Genomic DNA, 18636 nt, shown 5'->3' on the forward strand with positions numbered 1-18636 from the left:
TTGTTATTTTAATTTTCATTTTTGACTTCTTGTGGGTTTTTAAAAACGTGTTATGTACATTTTTGTGCAAATTGCTAGTCTATGTTACTTGGATGTTTTTCTCTTGACTCTTTTTGGGGATGGAGAGCTTATTTTTTAAGTGCTCTTTATGTGAGCAATACTAATTTCACTGTTAGGAGATAGTATTTCTTTCCATTTGCTTGTTCATTTTGTTTAATGTTTTTTTATCTTATGGAGGTTCTCATAAATCCATCCTTCTGCATTTCCTTTATATTTGCGGGGGTATGTGTTGAATTTAGACAGATCTTTCCTCTAGATCATATAGTCTTGCATATTTTCTTCACACATAATTTTATCAAAAATTCTTTCTCCATTGCTGCTACTTCATTATTACTCTGTTACTTACTCCGTTCAGTTCAGTTCAGTTCAGTCCCTCAATCGTGTCCGACTCTTTGCGACCCCATGAATCGCAGCACGCCAAGCCTCCCTGTCCATCACCAGCTCCCGGAGTTCATTCATACTCACGTCCATCGAGTCCGTGATGCCATCCAGCCATCTCATCCTCAGTTCCCAATCCCTCCTCCTGCCCCCAATTCCTCCCAGCATCAAAGTCTTTTCCAATGAGTCAACTCTTCCCATGAGGTGGCCGAAGTACTGGAGTTTCAGCTTTAGCATCATTCCTTCCAAAGAAACCCCAGGGCTGATCTCCTTCAGAATGGACTGGTTGGATCTCCTTGCAGTCCAAGGGACTCTCAAGAGTCTTCTCCAACACCACAGTTCAAAAGCATCAATTCTTCGGCGCTCAGCCTTTTTCACAGTCCAACTCTCACATCCATACATGATCATAGGAAAAACCATAGCCTTGACTAGACGGACCTCTTTTGGCAAAGTAATGTCCCTGCTTTTCAACATGCTGTCTAGGTTGGTCATAACTTTTCTTCCAAGGAGTAAGCGTCTTTTAATTTCATGGCTGCAGTTACCATCTGCAGTGATTCTGGAGCCCAAAAAAGTAAAGTCTGACCCTGTTTACTACTCCATTATTACTACTCCTCTTATACTCCTGTTAGACTAGTGAGGTTTTTACTCTTATGTCAAGGAGCCATAGATTATGTGCTTGCATATGTGTGTATTTTTTATTTAATTCATTATTTGATTTTTAAATTACTCTTACACTTTCAAGCAGCATGAACTTTTCATTGAAATCTTCTATTCAAACAGTATTTAATAGTGCAATAATATTCAAACATGTGTCAAGTTAAGCAAGTCCTCTTATTTTTTTTCCCATTGTTGCCTTTGGCTTGCATTTTAGGTAAATACTATCCATCTGATTTCTTGGTTGACATGAGGGGAAAAAGTGTTTCTCCTAGTAAATAACTATTTCTCTGTTTTTTACATGCCACAGGATATTGAAGTCAAAGTAAGTAGCAAAACAGTTACCTACAACAAACGTGCAAATGAGCTCACCCAAGCTAAGCGTGTAGCGACAGTCTCCCTTACACTGGTTGAGCCAGGGGAACCTTGATCACATTGCACGGCAAAAGAGTGGGAATGCCAAAATATGTATTTTGATTATTTCTTAAAATTTCTAGTCGGGCTTGTGTTCAACATTCATTGACCAAAAGTATGTTAAAAACTTTTCTAACATGGGTGATGTAGGCAGGTTTGTTGTCAGAAGTAAAGGTCATTTAAATATAATAAAAATAGAAGCAGCAGTTTAAGAAATGCATTTTTCATTGTCCCTCCCCCAGTTTTATTGAGATATGATTGGCGTACAGCACTGTGTAAGTGTGAGGTGTACAGCAGAACAATGATTTGACCTACATACCTCCTGCAGTGATGACCACAATAAGTTTAGTAAATACCCATGCAGGAGTACTGGAGTGGGGTGCCGTTGCCTTCTCCGCATCTCATATAGACACAACATTAAAGAAGTAGAAAAATGTGTTTTCCCTTGTGATGGGAACTCATAGGATTTACTCTCTTATGATCTTTATAAGGTAGAACAGTATTAATGATCTTACCATGTTGGACATTACATTCCTAATGTTAATTTATCTTATAACTGGAAATTTTTATCTTTTGACCACCCTCATCTGTTTACCCCTCTCTCTTCCCCTCACCTCTGGTAGCTACAAATAAGATCTGTTTTTCTCTGAGTGTTTTCATTTGTCTTGTTTTTGAAGTATAATTGACCTGAAGTACTATGTTAGTTCTTGGTGTACACCATTGTGATTTGATATTTCTGTATATTGGAAAATGGTGGTCATAATAAGTCTGGTTGCCATCTGTCACCATGCAGAGATATGGTACATAATTATAGACTTACAGACTACATCTCCCGACTGTAGTACATTTCTCATTTGTGAATCATTCATTTTGTAACTGGAAGTTTGTATCTCTTAATCACTCTCGCTTATCTCTTCCCCCAGGTACCTCCTCTCTGACAGCCACCTGTTTCTTCCTATATCTATGACTCTGTTTCTCTTTGGCTATATTTGTTCATTTGTTTTGATTTTTTAGATTTCACATATAGTGAAATCATACAGTCTTTGCCTTTCTCTATCTGCCTTATTTTACTTACCATAATACCCTCTCAGTCCATCCGCTTTGTCCCAAATGGCAAGATTTCAAAGAAATGCATTTTTAATTTAGCTTCAAAAACATTCATAAGAAAGCATTATTTTTTTCAAGGATAAAGATTTTATTGCTTGATTTTTAATTTCATAAAAAAGATAAATTAGTTAACAGTTATAAAATTACTTTTATTATTTTACTTTTAGTTACTTAAAATTATTCAAATAAAGAATTAGAATGGTTTTTGCCCTTTTTGCCAAAGACAACTATGCCATTAAAAAGGAAGTAGACCAATACATTTATTTATATGCTGGTTTCACTGGGTGTTTTAAGGGTTCTCGTATGTAAGGTTTATGTACAAAATGTTATATAGGCATTTTTTATTGCTCAAGAAAGGTTAATAACTATGTGTCTTTTGCATGGGATAAAAATCAAAGTTTTATTAAGCAAAATATTAATCCTTGAAATTACTCTTCAAAAGAGAAGTTAAAGGAAACTGTCTGTGCTGTATTCTGACATTATCAGAAACATTTGGACAAAGTAGGACACAGCTGTTACAGTTTAAAAAATTACAATGCAGGCCCATTCTTTACTTTTAAATACAGCAATCATCATCTTATGAATGTTTTTTCTATGGCAGAGACCTACTAGCCTGCAAAAAACTTCCTCTTTGTATACGTATTTCTAATGGAATTTATACTTAACTTTTGCTTTGCTGTTACTGCTTTTTCTTAATATAGTATATTTTTCATTTCTTTTTTTAGGCTAAGCAGCTGGAAGAGAAAGATCGGGTGATAAAGAAGCAGGATGCATTCTACAAAGAGCAGCTGGCTAGACTGGAGGAGAGGGTATGGCTGTTACTTGTCAGTGATTCTCTTCTCTTAACCACATCTGCAGTGTTCCCATGGGTGTATTTAAAAATCAATACATTAGAACTGTAACCACTTTTTCCTGGTTTAAGAGTGGCCAGGAAGTAAAGAAGCCCACCAGGCCGATAATTATCGAAGATAATGTCATTTCTACTTTGGTAGTTTTGAGTATTGTTGTGTTACTGGTTCATTGATAACATTTTACTACTCAGGAACTCCCCCCAAATATTTTCCACTATATGTTTAGAAGCTGCATTGTCTCCAGGTCAAGCAGAAGAGTGCTATTCTGGGCTCTCCCAGACATTGACTAAACTTGAGCACGTTCTTAGAAGCGGAAATGTTTTGAAGGATAAACTGTCTTTGTGAAAGCTCACTTTCACTGTACTTGTGGCCAAGAAATGAATGTCTTTTTCAAAACTGGTGGACAGGAGCTGAATAATAGGACTCAGGAGAAGAGTTAGGATGGAGAGAGGAGGAAGTACCTCTGGTCTCCATTTCTATAGAATTTGACAAAGACTCGAGGAAATTGAGGTGGAAACAGGAGGAGGCAGTGGGCTTAAGCTTGGAAGTTTGGGGACCCAATCAGTGCCCCTGTTCAATGAAATATTTTATTGTCTAGGATAATTTCATACCTAGACCATGAGGTTGCAAAGCTAGTTTTCTCTTTGCTTTGACTGAGACCTCCAAATTTGATTTGGAATAGCATGTTTAGTAAAAAAGTAGAAACTAAGAAATAGACAATCAAACTCCATTCAGTACAAATATTTGTATGTTGTCTTCACCTCTCTCTATGTCATTGAACTTAGTACTTCTTGAATGTAGGGACCATTTTCTCATTGTTTCAGCAGATGTGTGTATATGTCAGTCTTGTATATGTCAGGCCCTGATGCTGCCAGAGAGAAGCTAATGAAGAAAGTAAGTTAAACTGCTGCCCTTGTGGAGCTTAAATTCATTAAAACCCTGTCAGCATGTTGAATGGCAGATTATAATAACATGCAAACAGTGAAATGGAAAGAGGAGTCCCAGGGCCTAGGAATGTAGGTGTGGCGCTGGGTAAAGGACCTTTCTAAGAGGTATCTGGGTGTGGGAAGCAGGCCAGGACCAAGCCCTGAAGCAGGGTTGTGCTTGACGTGTTTGGAGAGGCTAGATGGCTTGTGAGTTGCTGTCTTCAGTAAGAACTGAAGCAAGAGGGACTTATTAGGTTGATGCAAAAGTAACTACAGTTTTGGACTGTGAAATTTTAAATCATAACTAGGCTCAAATATATCTTTATTAATCAAAATAGGAACCATTGCAATAAACACATTTTTGCCAATGAGAAATGACCCTTGAGCTATGGTTTGCAGAGGACTGATTTAGTGCATGGGTTCTGACATCTGGGGTTTTAGATTCAAGGCCCTGAACTGGCATTTACCTGCTGCCTATCTTGGAGTGATGTTCGTGGTTTAGTCACTAAGTTGTGTCCAAACCTCTTTGTGATCCCATGGGCTATACCCTGTCAGGCTCCTCTGTCCATGGGATTCTCCAGGCAAGAATACTGGAGTGGGTTGCCATTTCCTTCTCCAAGGGATCTTCCCAACCCAGGAATTTAACCCAGGTCTCCTTCATTGCAGGCAGATTCTTTACCAGCTGAGCTATGAGGGAAGCCCTATCTTAGAGTATCATATGTAAACTTTAGGTTTCCTCAGCTATAAACTGAGGATTTTGTAGTACCTACCTCGCTAATTTGTAAAATGAGATAATCCTCATAAATTACCTGTAAGACTGTCCAGGACAGAGTAACCATTCAGTCAGTGTAGCTCTTCTTTTACTTCTATCCCAAACACTGTTTCTGATGTAATGAGTAAATATTATCTGAATCAAATGAGTGAGTGAAAGTTTTTCAGGTGGTTAACCAGGAACCTGCTTTTCCCCCACCCAATGATAATTTTCTTTGCCTTCAAGTATTACTGTGCTAGGTATGTTTTGAAGTTCTCATCGATCACTGTTACGTACAAGAAAAGGCACTGATAAATATTTGCCCATTTCTCATAAATCACCAGTTTCCTAGAGATATTCAGTGATTGGTTTGAGGCACTGAGAGGATGGATTTACTCTTGGCCAATTAAAGATGGTGCTAGTGGTAAAGAACCCTGCTGTCAGTACAGGAGACATAAGAGAAATGGGTTTGATTACTGGGTTGGAAAGATCCCCTGGAGAAGGACAAGGCAATCCACTCCAGTATTCTTGTGTGGAGAATTCCATGGATCACAGGAGACTGGTAGTCTCCAGTCCATGAGGTTGCAGAGTCAGACCACTTAGCAACTAAGTTTCCACCACATACAACATTCTTAAAAAGTTTGCTTCACATCCATGTCAGCTTTGATAAAGCTGGCAACATTTGCAGTGAAACAAGTATTTGAAAAACTTAAAAATGGCTTTGACTTTCTTTGTCAGTGAAGAGTTGATACCTTTGCCTATTGGTTCTAAGAAGGGTGAAATTAATGTAGAGTTAAATTACACTTATTACTCCTCCCGAGTTGAAGAAAGGCAGAAATTATCTCAGATGTCTGGGGAACCAGCTGATATGAATACTAGGGAGGAGAAAGCTCCATTCACACAAGGGAATGTCTAATTGATAAGGAGTGTATTAAAGTAGAATCTAGAGACATCCCAAGCTGTATTACAGAACTGCTTGTGTTTTCAAATGCTCAGTAGACTTGGGTTCATATTCTCAAATGACCATAAATTTCTACTCTAAAAGAAGCACAATGAGATATTAAAATAACTTAGGGATATCATGCTGTAGTTGCATCATGAAATTTGCATCAAGTCAATGAAAATGAATAGCTGAGTAATAAGATTATGAGTCATCAAAAAGTGATAATGTACAGATGGTTAACAAAAACATGAAAAGATGTTCAACATTGCTCATTATTAAAGAAATGCAAATCGTTGTGGTACATACACACAATGGAATATCACTCAGCCATAAAAAGGAACACGTTTGAGTCCGTTCTGATGAGGTGGATGAACCTAGAACCTTTTATACAGAGTGAAGTGAGTCCGAAAGAGAAAGATAAATAACCATATTCTAACACATATATACAGAATCTAGAAAAAATGGTACTGAAGAACTTATTTACAGGGCAGCAGTGGAGAAACAGACACAGAGAACAGACTTATGGACATGGGGAGAGGGGAGGAGAGGATGAAATTTATGGAGAGAATACCATGGAAACTTACATTACCATATGTAAAATTTGCTGTATGTCTCAGGGAACTCAAACAGGGGCTCTTTACCAACCTAGAGCGGTGGGATGGGGAGGGAGATGGGGGCTGGGAGGTTCAAAAGGGAGGGGTATACCTATGGCTGATTCATGTTGAGATTTGACAGAAAACAGCAAAATTCTGTAAAGCAATTGTCCGTCATTAAAAAATAAATAAATTTTTAAAAAGTGATAATGTACACAATGACTGTGGCTGCTAATGTAGCTGACAGGCAGATGGTATGGTGGTCTTAGAAGTTGTCCTGGGAATGACTGTACAAGATACCATGTCCCCTCTTCATTAATAAGACCACCTAGTATTCAGTTGATGGTTTCACCAGTTCACCTAGTTAAAACAAGAGAAAAATAAGTACTTGTATCCACTTCTAAACTTACATTTTTAAACAGGAACCTGGATTTCATAGTTGGTTAAATGATTCTGCAACTTATGTAATACCACAACCATTTTTCCTTACATTAGCCACTGCTGGATTCCGCATTTTACATCTTTTAATACAAAGTGTGCAGAATTTCTAACAGAAATGGTTAGACATTGTGCTTTTTTCAGTCATCACAAGAAAATCCTCCTTATAATCTTCTGCATTAAGTTTAGAAAGTGCTTCATCTTTGCACACCTAAATGTCTGTCAAATATTCCAAGGTGAAATCCAACTGGGAAAAATTCAGCTTAGCTACTTTTAGAAATGGCAGTAATAAACAAAAATAAGATATTACAGAAATGGACAGAAGACACCAGGAGGTTGAATACCACGAAAGTAATTTTATGATTTTTAGTATCTTGACACAGTGGAAAATATTCTTTTTATAAAAAATATTTATTTCTTTGGCTGCACCGAGCCTTAGCTGTGGCACCCTGGATCTTTGATCTTCATTGCAGCATGTGGGATCCACTGCCCTGACCAGGCATTGAACCCTGGGCCCCCTGCATTGGGAGTGCAGAGCCCTAGCCACTGGACCACCAGGGAAATCCCAAAAATACATATTCTTTAAGGGGCATTAGCTTATATTTTGGAGAAGGCAATGGCAACCCACTTGAGTACTCTTGCCTGGAAAATCCTATGGATAGAGGAACCTGGTAGGCTGCAGTCCATGGGGTCACTAGGAGTTGGACACAACTGAGCGACTTCGCTTTCACTTTTCACTTTCATGCATTGGAGAAGGAAATGGCAACCCACTCCAGTATTCTTGCCTGGAGAATCCCAGGGGTGGGGGGAGCCTGGTGGGCTGCCATCTGTGGGGTTGCATAGAGTCAGACACGAGTGAAGCAACTTAGCAGCAGCTGCTTATATTTGTTAAGCTCTTTCTTACCTCATGTAGGTATGCCCTAACTGAAAAAAAGCTTGAGTATCAATTCCCATTGGTGGATATAAGAAGCTTGAGAGAATTAATTCCTGATCAGTGACTGATGAAAGGAATCACAGGGCAGCTTTCGAGGAAAATGTTCTTAAATGTTTTTAAGACACTTTGCCAGTCCCTATGGGGCTTCTCTGGTGGCTCACACGGTGAAGAATCCACCTGCAAAGCAGGAGACCTGGGTTCCATCCCTGGGTTGGGAAGATCCCCTGGAGAAGGGAATGGCAACTCACTCCAGTCTTCTTGCCTGGAGAACCGCATGGACAGCAGAGGCTGGCAGGCTACGGTCCATGGGGTTGCAAAGAGTCAGACACGACTGAGCCACTTCCACTTGTCAGTCCCTCAGGTAATTCTCCATAATGCTTTATATGTCTCTCTTAATGTGCCATGTTTATGCTGACTGTGATTAGTTACCTGTGTTTATCTGCTTAGCACCTTAAGGATAAAATCATTTTCTTATTTCTGTCTTTTCCACAACTCACACGCAGTGAGTAAATCCTGCAGTTCCTAAGTTTATGCCATAAGGTTAGATCCAAGCCATTCATGTACAGTTTGTAAGTATTTGCAAAATATTTAGTTTCTTTTTCATTAGTTAAATTAATAATCTAAATCTGTCCTGTGAAAATATCAAGTTTAACTTTGAATATCTGGATGTGTATAGCATCTTCATCATCCTCATAGCTAAGAATAACATCTTTTGAGTATTTATGTTGTGCTGGGCACTTTGCATGGATTATATCATTTTATTCTCATAAACAACCGTAGGAGGCTGTCACCCCTGTTGTTTTTAGGTGGAGATACTACAGGTTCAAGTGATTTGCCCGAGAATATACAGACAAAGGGCTTCCCAGGTGGCTCAGCGAGAAAAAACCTATCTGCAGTGAAGGAACCTCAGGAGACACGGGTTCAGCCCCTGGGTTGGAGGATTCCCTGGAGAACAAAATGGCTACCCACTCCAGTCTTCTTGCCTGGAGAGTCCCCTGGACAGAGGGGCCTGGTGGGCTGCTCAGTCCATGGGGTCAAAAAGAGTCACACAGGACTGATGCGACAGGGCGCACAAGCACACGTACAGTCAAAATGTGACCTGAACTTGAACCAGGTCCAACATCCGAGCTGTTAGCCGTTGTCCAGTACCGTCTTTAATGTTTGTCAGGCCTGCACTTTAGAAGTTAAATCCTGCTGATTGCTTTGTTACTTCTGTGGGTAGTAACTTAACTCCTTCTGGCTTCTAATACAGTGTTTTAGGTCCTGATGTGAAAACTTGATCAGTGTTACCGTATAACCTGGAAGTGTTTAGCATTCAAAATGCTTAATTCCCCCCCACCCACCCAGGATCTGGTACTTCCTGGGGAAATTTGACCAAAAGGGCAGCAGCAAGGTCATATTACTTAGCAACTGTGGCATGCCACCCCCAAGAATTACTTTAATATCTAGTTGTGCTGCTTGTTACTTTGAAGGAAGAAATTCATAGTCATTCACGCAGTTTAGAAATGTCTTTGGGGCATCCCATTCATTCATAGGTTCACAATGTCGCTACAGGATAATCTCATTCCATCTCTAGGATGAAAACAAATTTTCTGTTTTATCAGCTGTTTGATGGTTATTTCATGAAACTCTGAATTTGCCTGCTCCTGAAACATCCGTTGCCTGGATATTCTTCAGAAGAATGTGTATTTTGCCATAGTCTGTTAGCCCTCTGGAAAGGAATGGAGAGGCAGGACTAAGTCCATGGAACAAAAGGACAGAGTCCAGTTTCTTCCAGGATCTTCTGGGATGAAGGACCCCTCCCTCCCTCTCCCAGGATATCTAGAGATGTGTGTTCTTTGATGATGAGTGTGTCTTGCATGTCTAACTTCTTGAATTGAGTTGCTCCATGTAATCCACTTTGCTCTTGGTGTTCCTAAGAATGGTGGGGTTTGCACAGCATGAAGAGAGCTGTAAAAGCCCTAGTGGCTCTAGTAGCCGAGGGAGATCAGAGAGCTTAGTTGGGTACCATTACAGTGTTCAGATCAACGGGGTAGTGTGGTTTGTATTGTTTCCAGTTTGCGGGTTCCTCTGGATTTTGGCAACAATTTGCATACACACTGCCGTCAGCCCCATACAATTAAGGAGAGGGAATTGTACAAGCTGAGTGAAAGAGAGTGATGCAAAGAGAATGGTGAAAAATAAATTGTCATTAAGAAGAAAAGTACTTTACTAGTTCATCACCTGTGGGAGAGAGTTGCTAATTAAATTCTAAGGTCATGCTTACATCAAATGAGCAAGTTTTCAAAGCCTTTTACTTACAGTGGGTGGCATATCTTCTATTGCATCACAGTGTCGGGCTTATCTGTATGATTAATTGGCTATTTTGATTGCTTGACTACTTCTTTGTCAGTCGGTACCTTCATTTCTGTGTTCCTCTCCACAAAGCTTGAGGGGGAACATGCCATGAATGATGATAAAGAGAAATGACAACAGAACAGATTATTGCCAGCCCCGTGTGCTCCTTATGGAAAGAAATTATTGGTGTTTTTGTATTATCAGATGAAATCTGTCATTGTAAAAAGATTTCTTTGAGTGGAGCTGGGTCAGCCATTTCAAGGGATTAATACAGGATGGAATTTCAGTCAGATCACTGGCATCTGCGATCCTAAAACATGAAGATTCTTTTTTGAGGGGAGTGTAGGGCAATAACTACTTAGACTCAATTTAAGGGATAAAAAAAGCCCTTTGATATTCTTCCTCTTAGGTACTTTCTAAACAGTTGTCCATGATCCAAGGTCATATGGGTAGGTCATATACACTGAATTATGTGTATGTTTTGGCCAGGCGCTGAGATATAGCAAGTTTAACTCGATAGTTAAAAGCATTACTTGGTGGGAGATATTCCTTGGTAGTTTATGCTAGTTTGCACTTGTCAATCTAGAAAGAGAGATTATTCCATTGACACTTGGAACTTCTGTACTGGCCTCCTCATTCATTTTGAAACCAGGGCAGTTTCTCTAGTTTCCAGGAGTTGCAAGAAACAGATGAAGCTCTCTTGTCCAAGAGTTTGTATGTTGAAGACATAGAAACCAGTGTCGCTTTTAATTGTATTACTGTTACAAATGACAGAGATTTCAGTGAAGTGGTGTTTAGCATTTAATCAATGAGTTTTTTCCTTCAAATCATTAACAAGTATTGATAGTTCAAATAAGTGTTACTTAGATGTTAGCAGTTAGGTAGAGAAATTAATAAGGCTCAGTATCACTATACTTCTTGTTAATATAATTGAAACAGTTATTTATAACTTAGGTTCAGAGACTGAACCCTTCTGTGCTTTTACTGGGATCCCTAAAGGAAGTTTATTATTGCAGACTTTCCAAAAGTAGCAAGGAGGGTGGACCCCCCCCCCCAATTTTGTTCTACAGAACGAGGGGCAAGAAAATTGATACAGTAGGGGTCTTATCCTTAATTCATTATTCAACAAGTGCTCCAAACGCATTGGCTTTTCTGTTAACCTCTCTGAGTTTTCTAATGGGAAATGTGCCGTGGGTAACCTTGAAATGCTTTTTTAATCTGGCTTTAGGGATATGAGACTTACATTTTTTTTTTCCGGGATGAGCTGTTAAAAGTGCATCCTGTTAAAATGATCCCTTTAACTGGAGCCAGTTTTTCTGTGCCTAACTTTAGAGGAAAGATTTGCAAATCATGGGATCAGCACTTAATTTGGGGCTCTATTTACCATGTAGGCTGTCAAGAAGTATTAACCTTAAGGTAAGATGAGAATGTGGAGTACAAAGCTATGAGCTGATGGCACAAAGTACACCAGGTATTAAATAGTATTATCCATCCTGCTTGCTACAGTAAATAGGATTTCACTATTATGATGTGTCAGGGCTTTCAGGGAAATCAAATTTACAAGACACTAAACTGCCATCCTCTCTGCTGAGCAGCTTTATTCTGGGATCTTGCTTTCATATTAATCCTGTTGGTTAGGAAATACTTGTAGCAATTGTGCATGGAAATTATAATTTAATGATCTCTTCCTTTTCTCTATTCAGAGGTTAGAATGGACCACTGTGCTTTGTAGTGATAGCCCCAGGGCTCTGAGAAAGAGATAATGTGCAGTTCCAGCGTTAAAGCCCAGTATTGCCTTTCTGTGAGCTCTTGTAATGATCATAAGTGCTAAGATGCCAACAGTATGGGCTGCCTGCTTTCTCAGCTCTTCATATCTCCTTTACCCTATGAGAGGCTGTACAGTAAACTAGATTCTGTTTACCATGACAGTTTTTCAGTGCCACTTGAATGTGCAAAGACAAGGTAGAGAAATGAAGTGTGATGAAATCTAGGGAAAATTAATTCTGCTTTTAAAGCTTCTGTTTGTTCTGTCTGGGGAGGCTCAGTAGGCTGTTTGCTTTGAAAAACAATTAATACCCCCTTTCCTTTCTCTGGGATCTTTTCTTGCTGTTGATAAGAATGTTGCAGCCAGGAAGGCATTCTGTGTTTCCTGTGTGTTTCTGTGTTTTTCCTGTGTATGTGATTGAAAATGAGCTAAATCTCTTGAATTTTCTTTGCATCCAGTTTCATCATTAGTGATTGTTTTGCTTCTTGATACCATGTTTGTTTATAAATTTCAAATGCACTCCATTTAGGCAAACCAGCCAGTGCTCATTTCCCTATTTTCCTGACTGAAAAATTAAAATGCATGAATATTAATTCTTTTAAGGGAAATTGCAGGGCTGGTATTGGAAAATGCTCTTGAATCTCAGTTTTATGTCCAGACCATGAGCCAGCTGTGCCTCTGTAAGGCATTACATCTCAACACATTAGCTTCATTAAGAAAGATGTATTTGGTCATAAAACATTTGCAAATAATATTATCTCATAACAAAATCAAATAAAAAGTGCCCATATCTGAACTTGGCATGTAAAGCAGATTGGCATGGTAAGGACAACATGAAATTAAGGGAATTTAAATCTAACCTGACCATGGAGACTAGCTGAGATAGGAGCTTAACCTTGGTAGTGTTTATCAGAATTGGGGGCGGGGGGGTAGGGTTTGAGGGAATCCTCGACATTCACCATTCATTTGAGCACACATTTGTCAATCTCACCAACACCCGCTGGCGTCTGCTACAGAGCTTTTGATTGCCATAGTGGACCCATGTAGGCTTTGCCAGGCTTTCTTCCAGAGCGGAACTGTTTTGTGAGGAGAAAGCCACTACTTTCGTCCCTTCAAGGTCTAAAGATCAAGGGATTTAGAGGGGAATTCTGTGGGTTGAAGAGATTCATCAGGTTAAATGCTCAGATAAAGACCCAGTAAACTGGTTACCTTCAATGGCAATCTTTGGAAATACATGTTAAATATGTAAGTTCCATAAAGACCAGAACTGTTTCTGCTTTTTGATCACCATAATAGTGCCTGGCACATAGTAGGTGCTAGAGAACTTTTAAAATTAACGTGTTAGTCAGGAAGTGGGATGGGTTCCTTGGCCAAATAATTTTGAAGAATGTTAAGCTTCACTAAGCAGAACAGATTTCTTTACTGTAGTCCTTCTCTGAGTTTGTGTACATTCTGAGCTTCCAGGATGAGAATACTGCATGCCATGTTTCAGCATTATACTTGAACCATAAAGTCTCTTTTTCAAGAAACACTCATTAACTTATCCCAGCCCACCATCTGAGATTTTCTGTTGCTCTGCCTAATGCTACTGCTTAACATTTTTTGAGTTCTTCCTGATTGCATCCTAGAATGTAGAGGTCAAGAAGCCATAGAATTTCATTGATAGAGTTCCTAATTTGAGGGCTTCTGAGGACCTGCAACCCTCCTGGAATTGCCTGCCTGTGTACTGTGCTGTAAAAGAGTGCACAGAGGAGAAAGAGGCCCAGGGAGTCTATAGCTCCTCTGGAGGGCTCTGTGTTCTGACTCTATACTCTTCAGAATCTCTGTTCTCTCTAACAGTCTTTGAGAAAGCTATGCCCGCAGTAGCTCAGTTTCATCAGGGCCCTCCCACTACAGGACACTTACGTTCAGTTGCTCAGTTGTGTCCCAACTCTTTGCAACTCCATGGACTGCAGCACACCAGGCTTCCCTGTCCTTCACCAACTCCCAAAGCTTGCTCAAACTCATGTCCATCGAGTTGGTGATGCCATCCAACCATCTCATCCTCTGTTGTCCCCTTCTCCTCTTGCCTTCAATCTTCACAGCAGGATGCAGAGCCATGCCCATTAACCCAAGAGTCGTACATCTTCATATGAAGAATCAGGCGTGTAGAATGCCCCCAAGGATCAGAGTCCCCATAGAAGTTTTCTTCTTTTTTCATTAAATCGAGTAGAGGAATTGGATTTCATAAATATTCAATTACCACCGTGGATCTTTAACCCACAAGTGTTTGCCAAGACCCAGAGCTGGAGGAACAAGGAACAGCGTTTTCCCTTTCTTCATGATCTTGAATTTTCTGTGCCCCTTCGGAAAGACTTTGGAAGTAGTAAGATTTGCTAGCCATGATCAGAAAAATTGTACTGTCTGTGTCCTCACAAGTTCACCAATCCTTCTCTGTAACCTCATTCACCCTCACACAAGAATCCAGGGAGGATAGTGTGGCCACAGCACTGCCCCTCACGACTTGTAGTTTCACGCCAGATCTCTGTGATCAGTGCCTGGCACGTAGTAGGTGTTTGTTTGACAAAGATCTGTTGAGTAAACAAATAAAGGAGCTTTCAGCAAGTAAAAGGCTTTAATCTTCAGACTGGCCCAGGTACCTTAGATATACATCTTCCAGGTGACTTAGTTCACACTTCCCACCAAGCTACACCTTATCCTGCAGGTTTTGCAGAGATTCAGACCCAGGTCCTTCTGCTCCAGCCATGCCAGCTGCTAATATTAATGCAACAGCCTATCTTACTTACATAGAATTAAACAGTGCAGATGCCACTATTCGGGCAAACTTTTAAAGTAAAGTATATCACTTTGCCTAAGTGATGTTCTCATCCATTACTTTTCTGTGACTTGAGGCAGGGGTAATCCATTTTATCCACAAACCCTGCCCTAAGTAGAATCCCAGCTTCATGAGTTGTCCCCAAACTTGGCTTTTGGTGAAAATGTTCATGAGTACTTTGCACTCTGGACATCCTTGCTGTTCCAAGGCTATTGGCTAAGAAATATAGTATCATTAGAATCAGCATCATATTAAAACAGCTACCATCTATTGGGGCTACACTGGTGGCTCAGATGGTGAAGAATCTTTCTGCAATGCAGGAGTCTTAGGTTTGATCCCTGGGTTGGGTGGATCCTCTGGAAAAGGGAATGGCAACCCACTCTAGTATTCTTGCCTGGAGAATTCCATGGACAGAGGAGCCTGGCAGGCTACAGTTCTTGGGGTCACAAAGAATCCGACACAACTAAGCAACTAACACTTTTCACCATCTATTGAGGGATTATCATAAACTGGGCAGTGCAGAAAATGTTTTAACAAATCATTTAACTCCAGGACAGACCTCCAAGGGAAGGTGTTTTCTTCCTTCACCACCTAACTAGCTACTGATTTTGTTCTTTGGGCTCAGAGACATCAGGTAACTTGGGCTAATGTTTCCCAGCCAGTGCAGCCAGGCCTCTCTCTGTCTCTTCACTGATTGCCTCTCCTGTGTGACCAGTGAGCATCTATGAGACTCCCTTAGGCTTACATCTATTATTCAATTTCACTCCCCCAGACTTTTAAGAAGAATTTTGGTGGAAGTGGGCATTACAGTTCTTGTTTAGACCCAGTAGAGTCAAATAACAGATTCTCAGCCATGTTTCCCTTAGCAGCATTTGTACTTGACTTCTTTTATCAGCTAAGCACCAGTAGTCTTACTTAATCGTGGATCATATTCTACAGTAGGGTAGCAGTGATAAAGCATGATTGGGTGTTGGATACAGTGAGTGTGGCTTTAGATGGAGACACTGTCAGTAAGGAAACAGTACAGGATCTGTGGATTGGGCCTTATCCTCTGAGAGGACAGATGGAAAAGATGAAGGACCTGGAAATACCGGGGGGAGAAACAGCTGGAAATCAAAAGGACAGGCTAGATCAGCCAAGGGGATGCTGAGATCTAGTGGGATGACCATGGGGGAAGTGGTTGGAGGGTTCAGGAGTGACCTGGTAACTCCCACTGCCACTTGGGCATTCCTGCCCTCACCATCTTCCTTTGCAAGGGCCCACTTTGCAAAATTGCTTCCAGTTGATCTCTTGACAGAACCCTTGAAACTCTGTCCACGGCAGTCCTGCCCATTTTGCCTGCTCTTTAGATTGTGAACCTGTGGAAATTTGGAGTATAAACTTCCTGCAAAGTTAAATTATAGTCATACAAATATGTATTTACTGTTAATTTCCTTTCTTGGAGAAGGCAATGGCACCCCACTCCAGTACTCTTGCCAGAAAAGTCCCATGGACGGAGGAGCCTGGTGGGCTGCAGTCCATGGGGTCGCCAAGAGTCGGACATGACTGAGCGACCTCACTTTCACTTTTCACTTTCATGCATTGGAGAGGGAATTGGCAACCGACTCCAGTGTTCTTGCCTGGAGAATCCTAGGGACGGGGGAGCCTGGTGGGCTGTCGTCTGTGGGGTCACACAGAGTCGGACACAACTGAAGTGACTTAGCAGTAGCAGCAGCAGTTTAAGGCCAAAGATGTTGCTTCTAAATTAGAGCTATTTGAACTTCAATTCAGGGGCTTCCCTAGACTCTGCCACAAAATTAAATCAAGTAATTAAATCAATGTCAGAAATATACCACTCAGTCAGCTACCCTTAAGCCAGCCACTCCTGCGTTTAGCCTCTGTGATAGTTTTCCCTCTACGGCTTCAGTATGGTTCATCCCCTGTCTCGGAGATGCTGACCACCTGCTCTGTGTCCAGGTATCGTGCAGAGTAGGTCCTGTGATGCACGGAGGCTAAATCAGGCCCAGTTCATCTCTGCTGTCTCATCCCTCCTCCTAGCCTGCTAGTTCTTCTTAGTATTATTATTTCTAGAACTTCATCATAATGTAGTCTCTACCTTGCCTAGACTGACTATAAATGATGTGAGGTGGAGAGTGTAAATAGAAGCGTGAGGGAAGGGTAGTTCAAGGTTGAGGGTTCAGATCCTTCGGTAGGCAGTCCCTGTGCTGGGATCTGTGTTTCTGTTTATCTATCATTAAGACGAAAGTGTTACTAGAACTACAATGAATGTTTCTGTAGTTCCGGAAAAATAATACATAATAAATTGTAAGCTGTCTAGTCTCTCATGATGTTCTTGCTCTAGATTGTAGAAATTTTGGCAGACATTCCTAGAACTATTTGTTAAAATTCAATAGCATGTAATTAAAGACAGAGACTGCCATTTCTCTGTTGGGAACATTAAAAAATTATATTATATATCATTTGGATTTGACCCCGAACTCCATTCCCAAAAGAATAATGCCAGAAAGACAAAAGGGTAAGTATTTTAGTCTTAACTAGAGGCACAAGTTACGTAAAGTAACTACATTTACAGAACTGTCAATTATACCCTAGCTATTTAAGAGTAATTATGCAAAAGATAGCTTCTGAATGAATATTACTTTACACATCGCCAAATGGAAACAGTGATTCTGATGAAATTCTGGATTTTCAGCCTTGCCAGGCAACAGAACAAGATTGCTGATGTTTTAAGCCTGTGCTGACGATTAAAACCAATATTAATACAACAACCTGGATACTATGTTAATGAAATGGAATATTTTGTAGGCACATAAAAGTTTACTGCTTCTTGGAACTCTAATATTCTTCTAGCACAGAAGTGTGGGTTTGTTTTGTTTTGTTTTCAGACAAGGAAAGAAATCTAGAGGATTAAAAATTGGCTTATGTGCTTAGGGAGAGGAGTGGCTGCATTGTTGGCCTAGTCATTACTGCTGTCTCATCAAGTAGGTTCTAAGGCAGTGGATGAGGATCTGTGTGTTCAGGTTCCTAGAACTGATTTGTGTTGGGGTGGTCTTGCAGATATCACAGAGGCGACTGACATATAATGAATACTTGGGAACCATTCCTTAGGTTTTATGAAACTTAATCAAACAGGCAATAAAAGTGTCTCTAGCTTCGTTGATATCATGGTACAAAGCAGACATGCAGCAGTTTTAAAATTACTTGCTATACCGAACAAAACAAATCTTTACTAGAACTCACCTGGTTTGGTCTATCGGAAGAAAGGATGGCTAAGTTGCTAATTTGTTCCAGTTGCTAATTTTCATCCACCTACAAATGCTTGTCTTTTGGTCATTGCCTGAGATATTTAAGAATAACCCCAGACCTCAAGAATGTAGGGAGATGAGCTTGGATGATTCCAGAATGCATTGAAGCTTTGGGACCCCTCCACCAAAAGACCTCAAGGTAAATATAATGGTATCAAAGATAGGTGGATATAGATTCAGGTGTTAGACCTTCTACTTGGTTCTTTGTCCTTGGAAGCACCCTGCAACCTCTTTGACCCGCAGAGTCCTCATCTGTAAGGTGGCTTTCAAAACATGTTTCCTGAGGGTGTGGAGAAGAACTGAAATGTTACATGTGAATATATATGGATATTAAGTTAGGATAGCACTAGGTATTTCCATCGTCT

General features: G+C 40.3%; 1 protein-coding gene across 1 annotated transcript in view; it reads left to right on the forward strand.

The window, feature by feature from the left end:
• Nucleotides 1–18636, forward strand: part of CHCHD3 (coiled-coil-helix-coiled-coil-helix domain containing 3) — a 282198-nt gene that overhangs the window by 177154 nt on the left and 86408 nt on the right. Inside the window, exon 5 of the mRNA XM_005679482.2 lies at nucleotides 3339–3422. Coding sequence (XP_005679539.2) covers nucleotides 3339–3422 — 84 coding nt within the window. The remainder of the gene's footprint in view (nucleotides 1–3338; nucleotides 3423–18636) is intronic.

Source organism: Capra hircus, chromosome 4 (assembly GCF_001704415.2).
Source record: "Capra hircus breed San Clemente chromosome 4, ASM170441v1, whole genome shotgun sequence".
NCBI lineage: Eukaryota > Metazoa > Chordata > Mammalia > Artiodactyla > Bovidae > Capra > Capra hircus.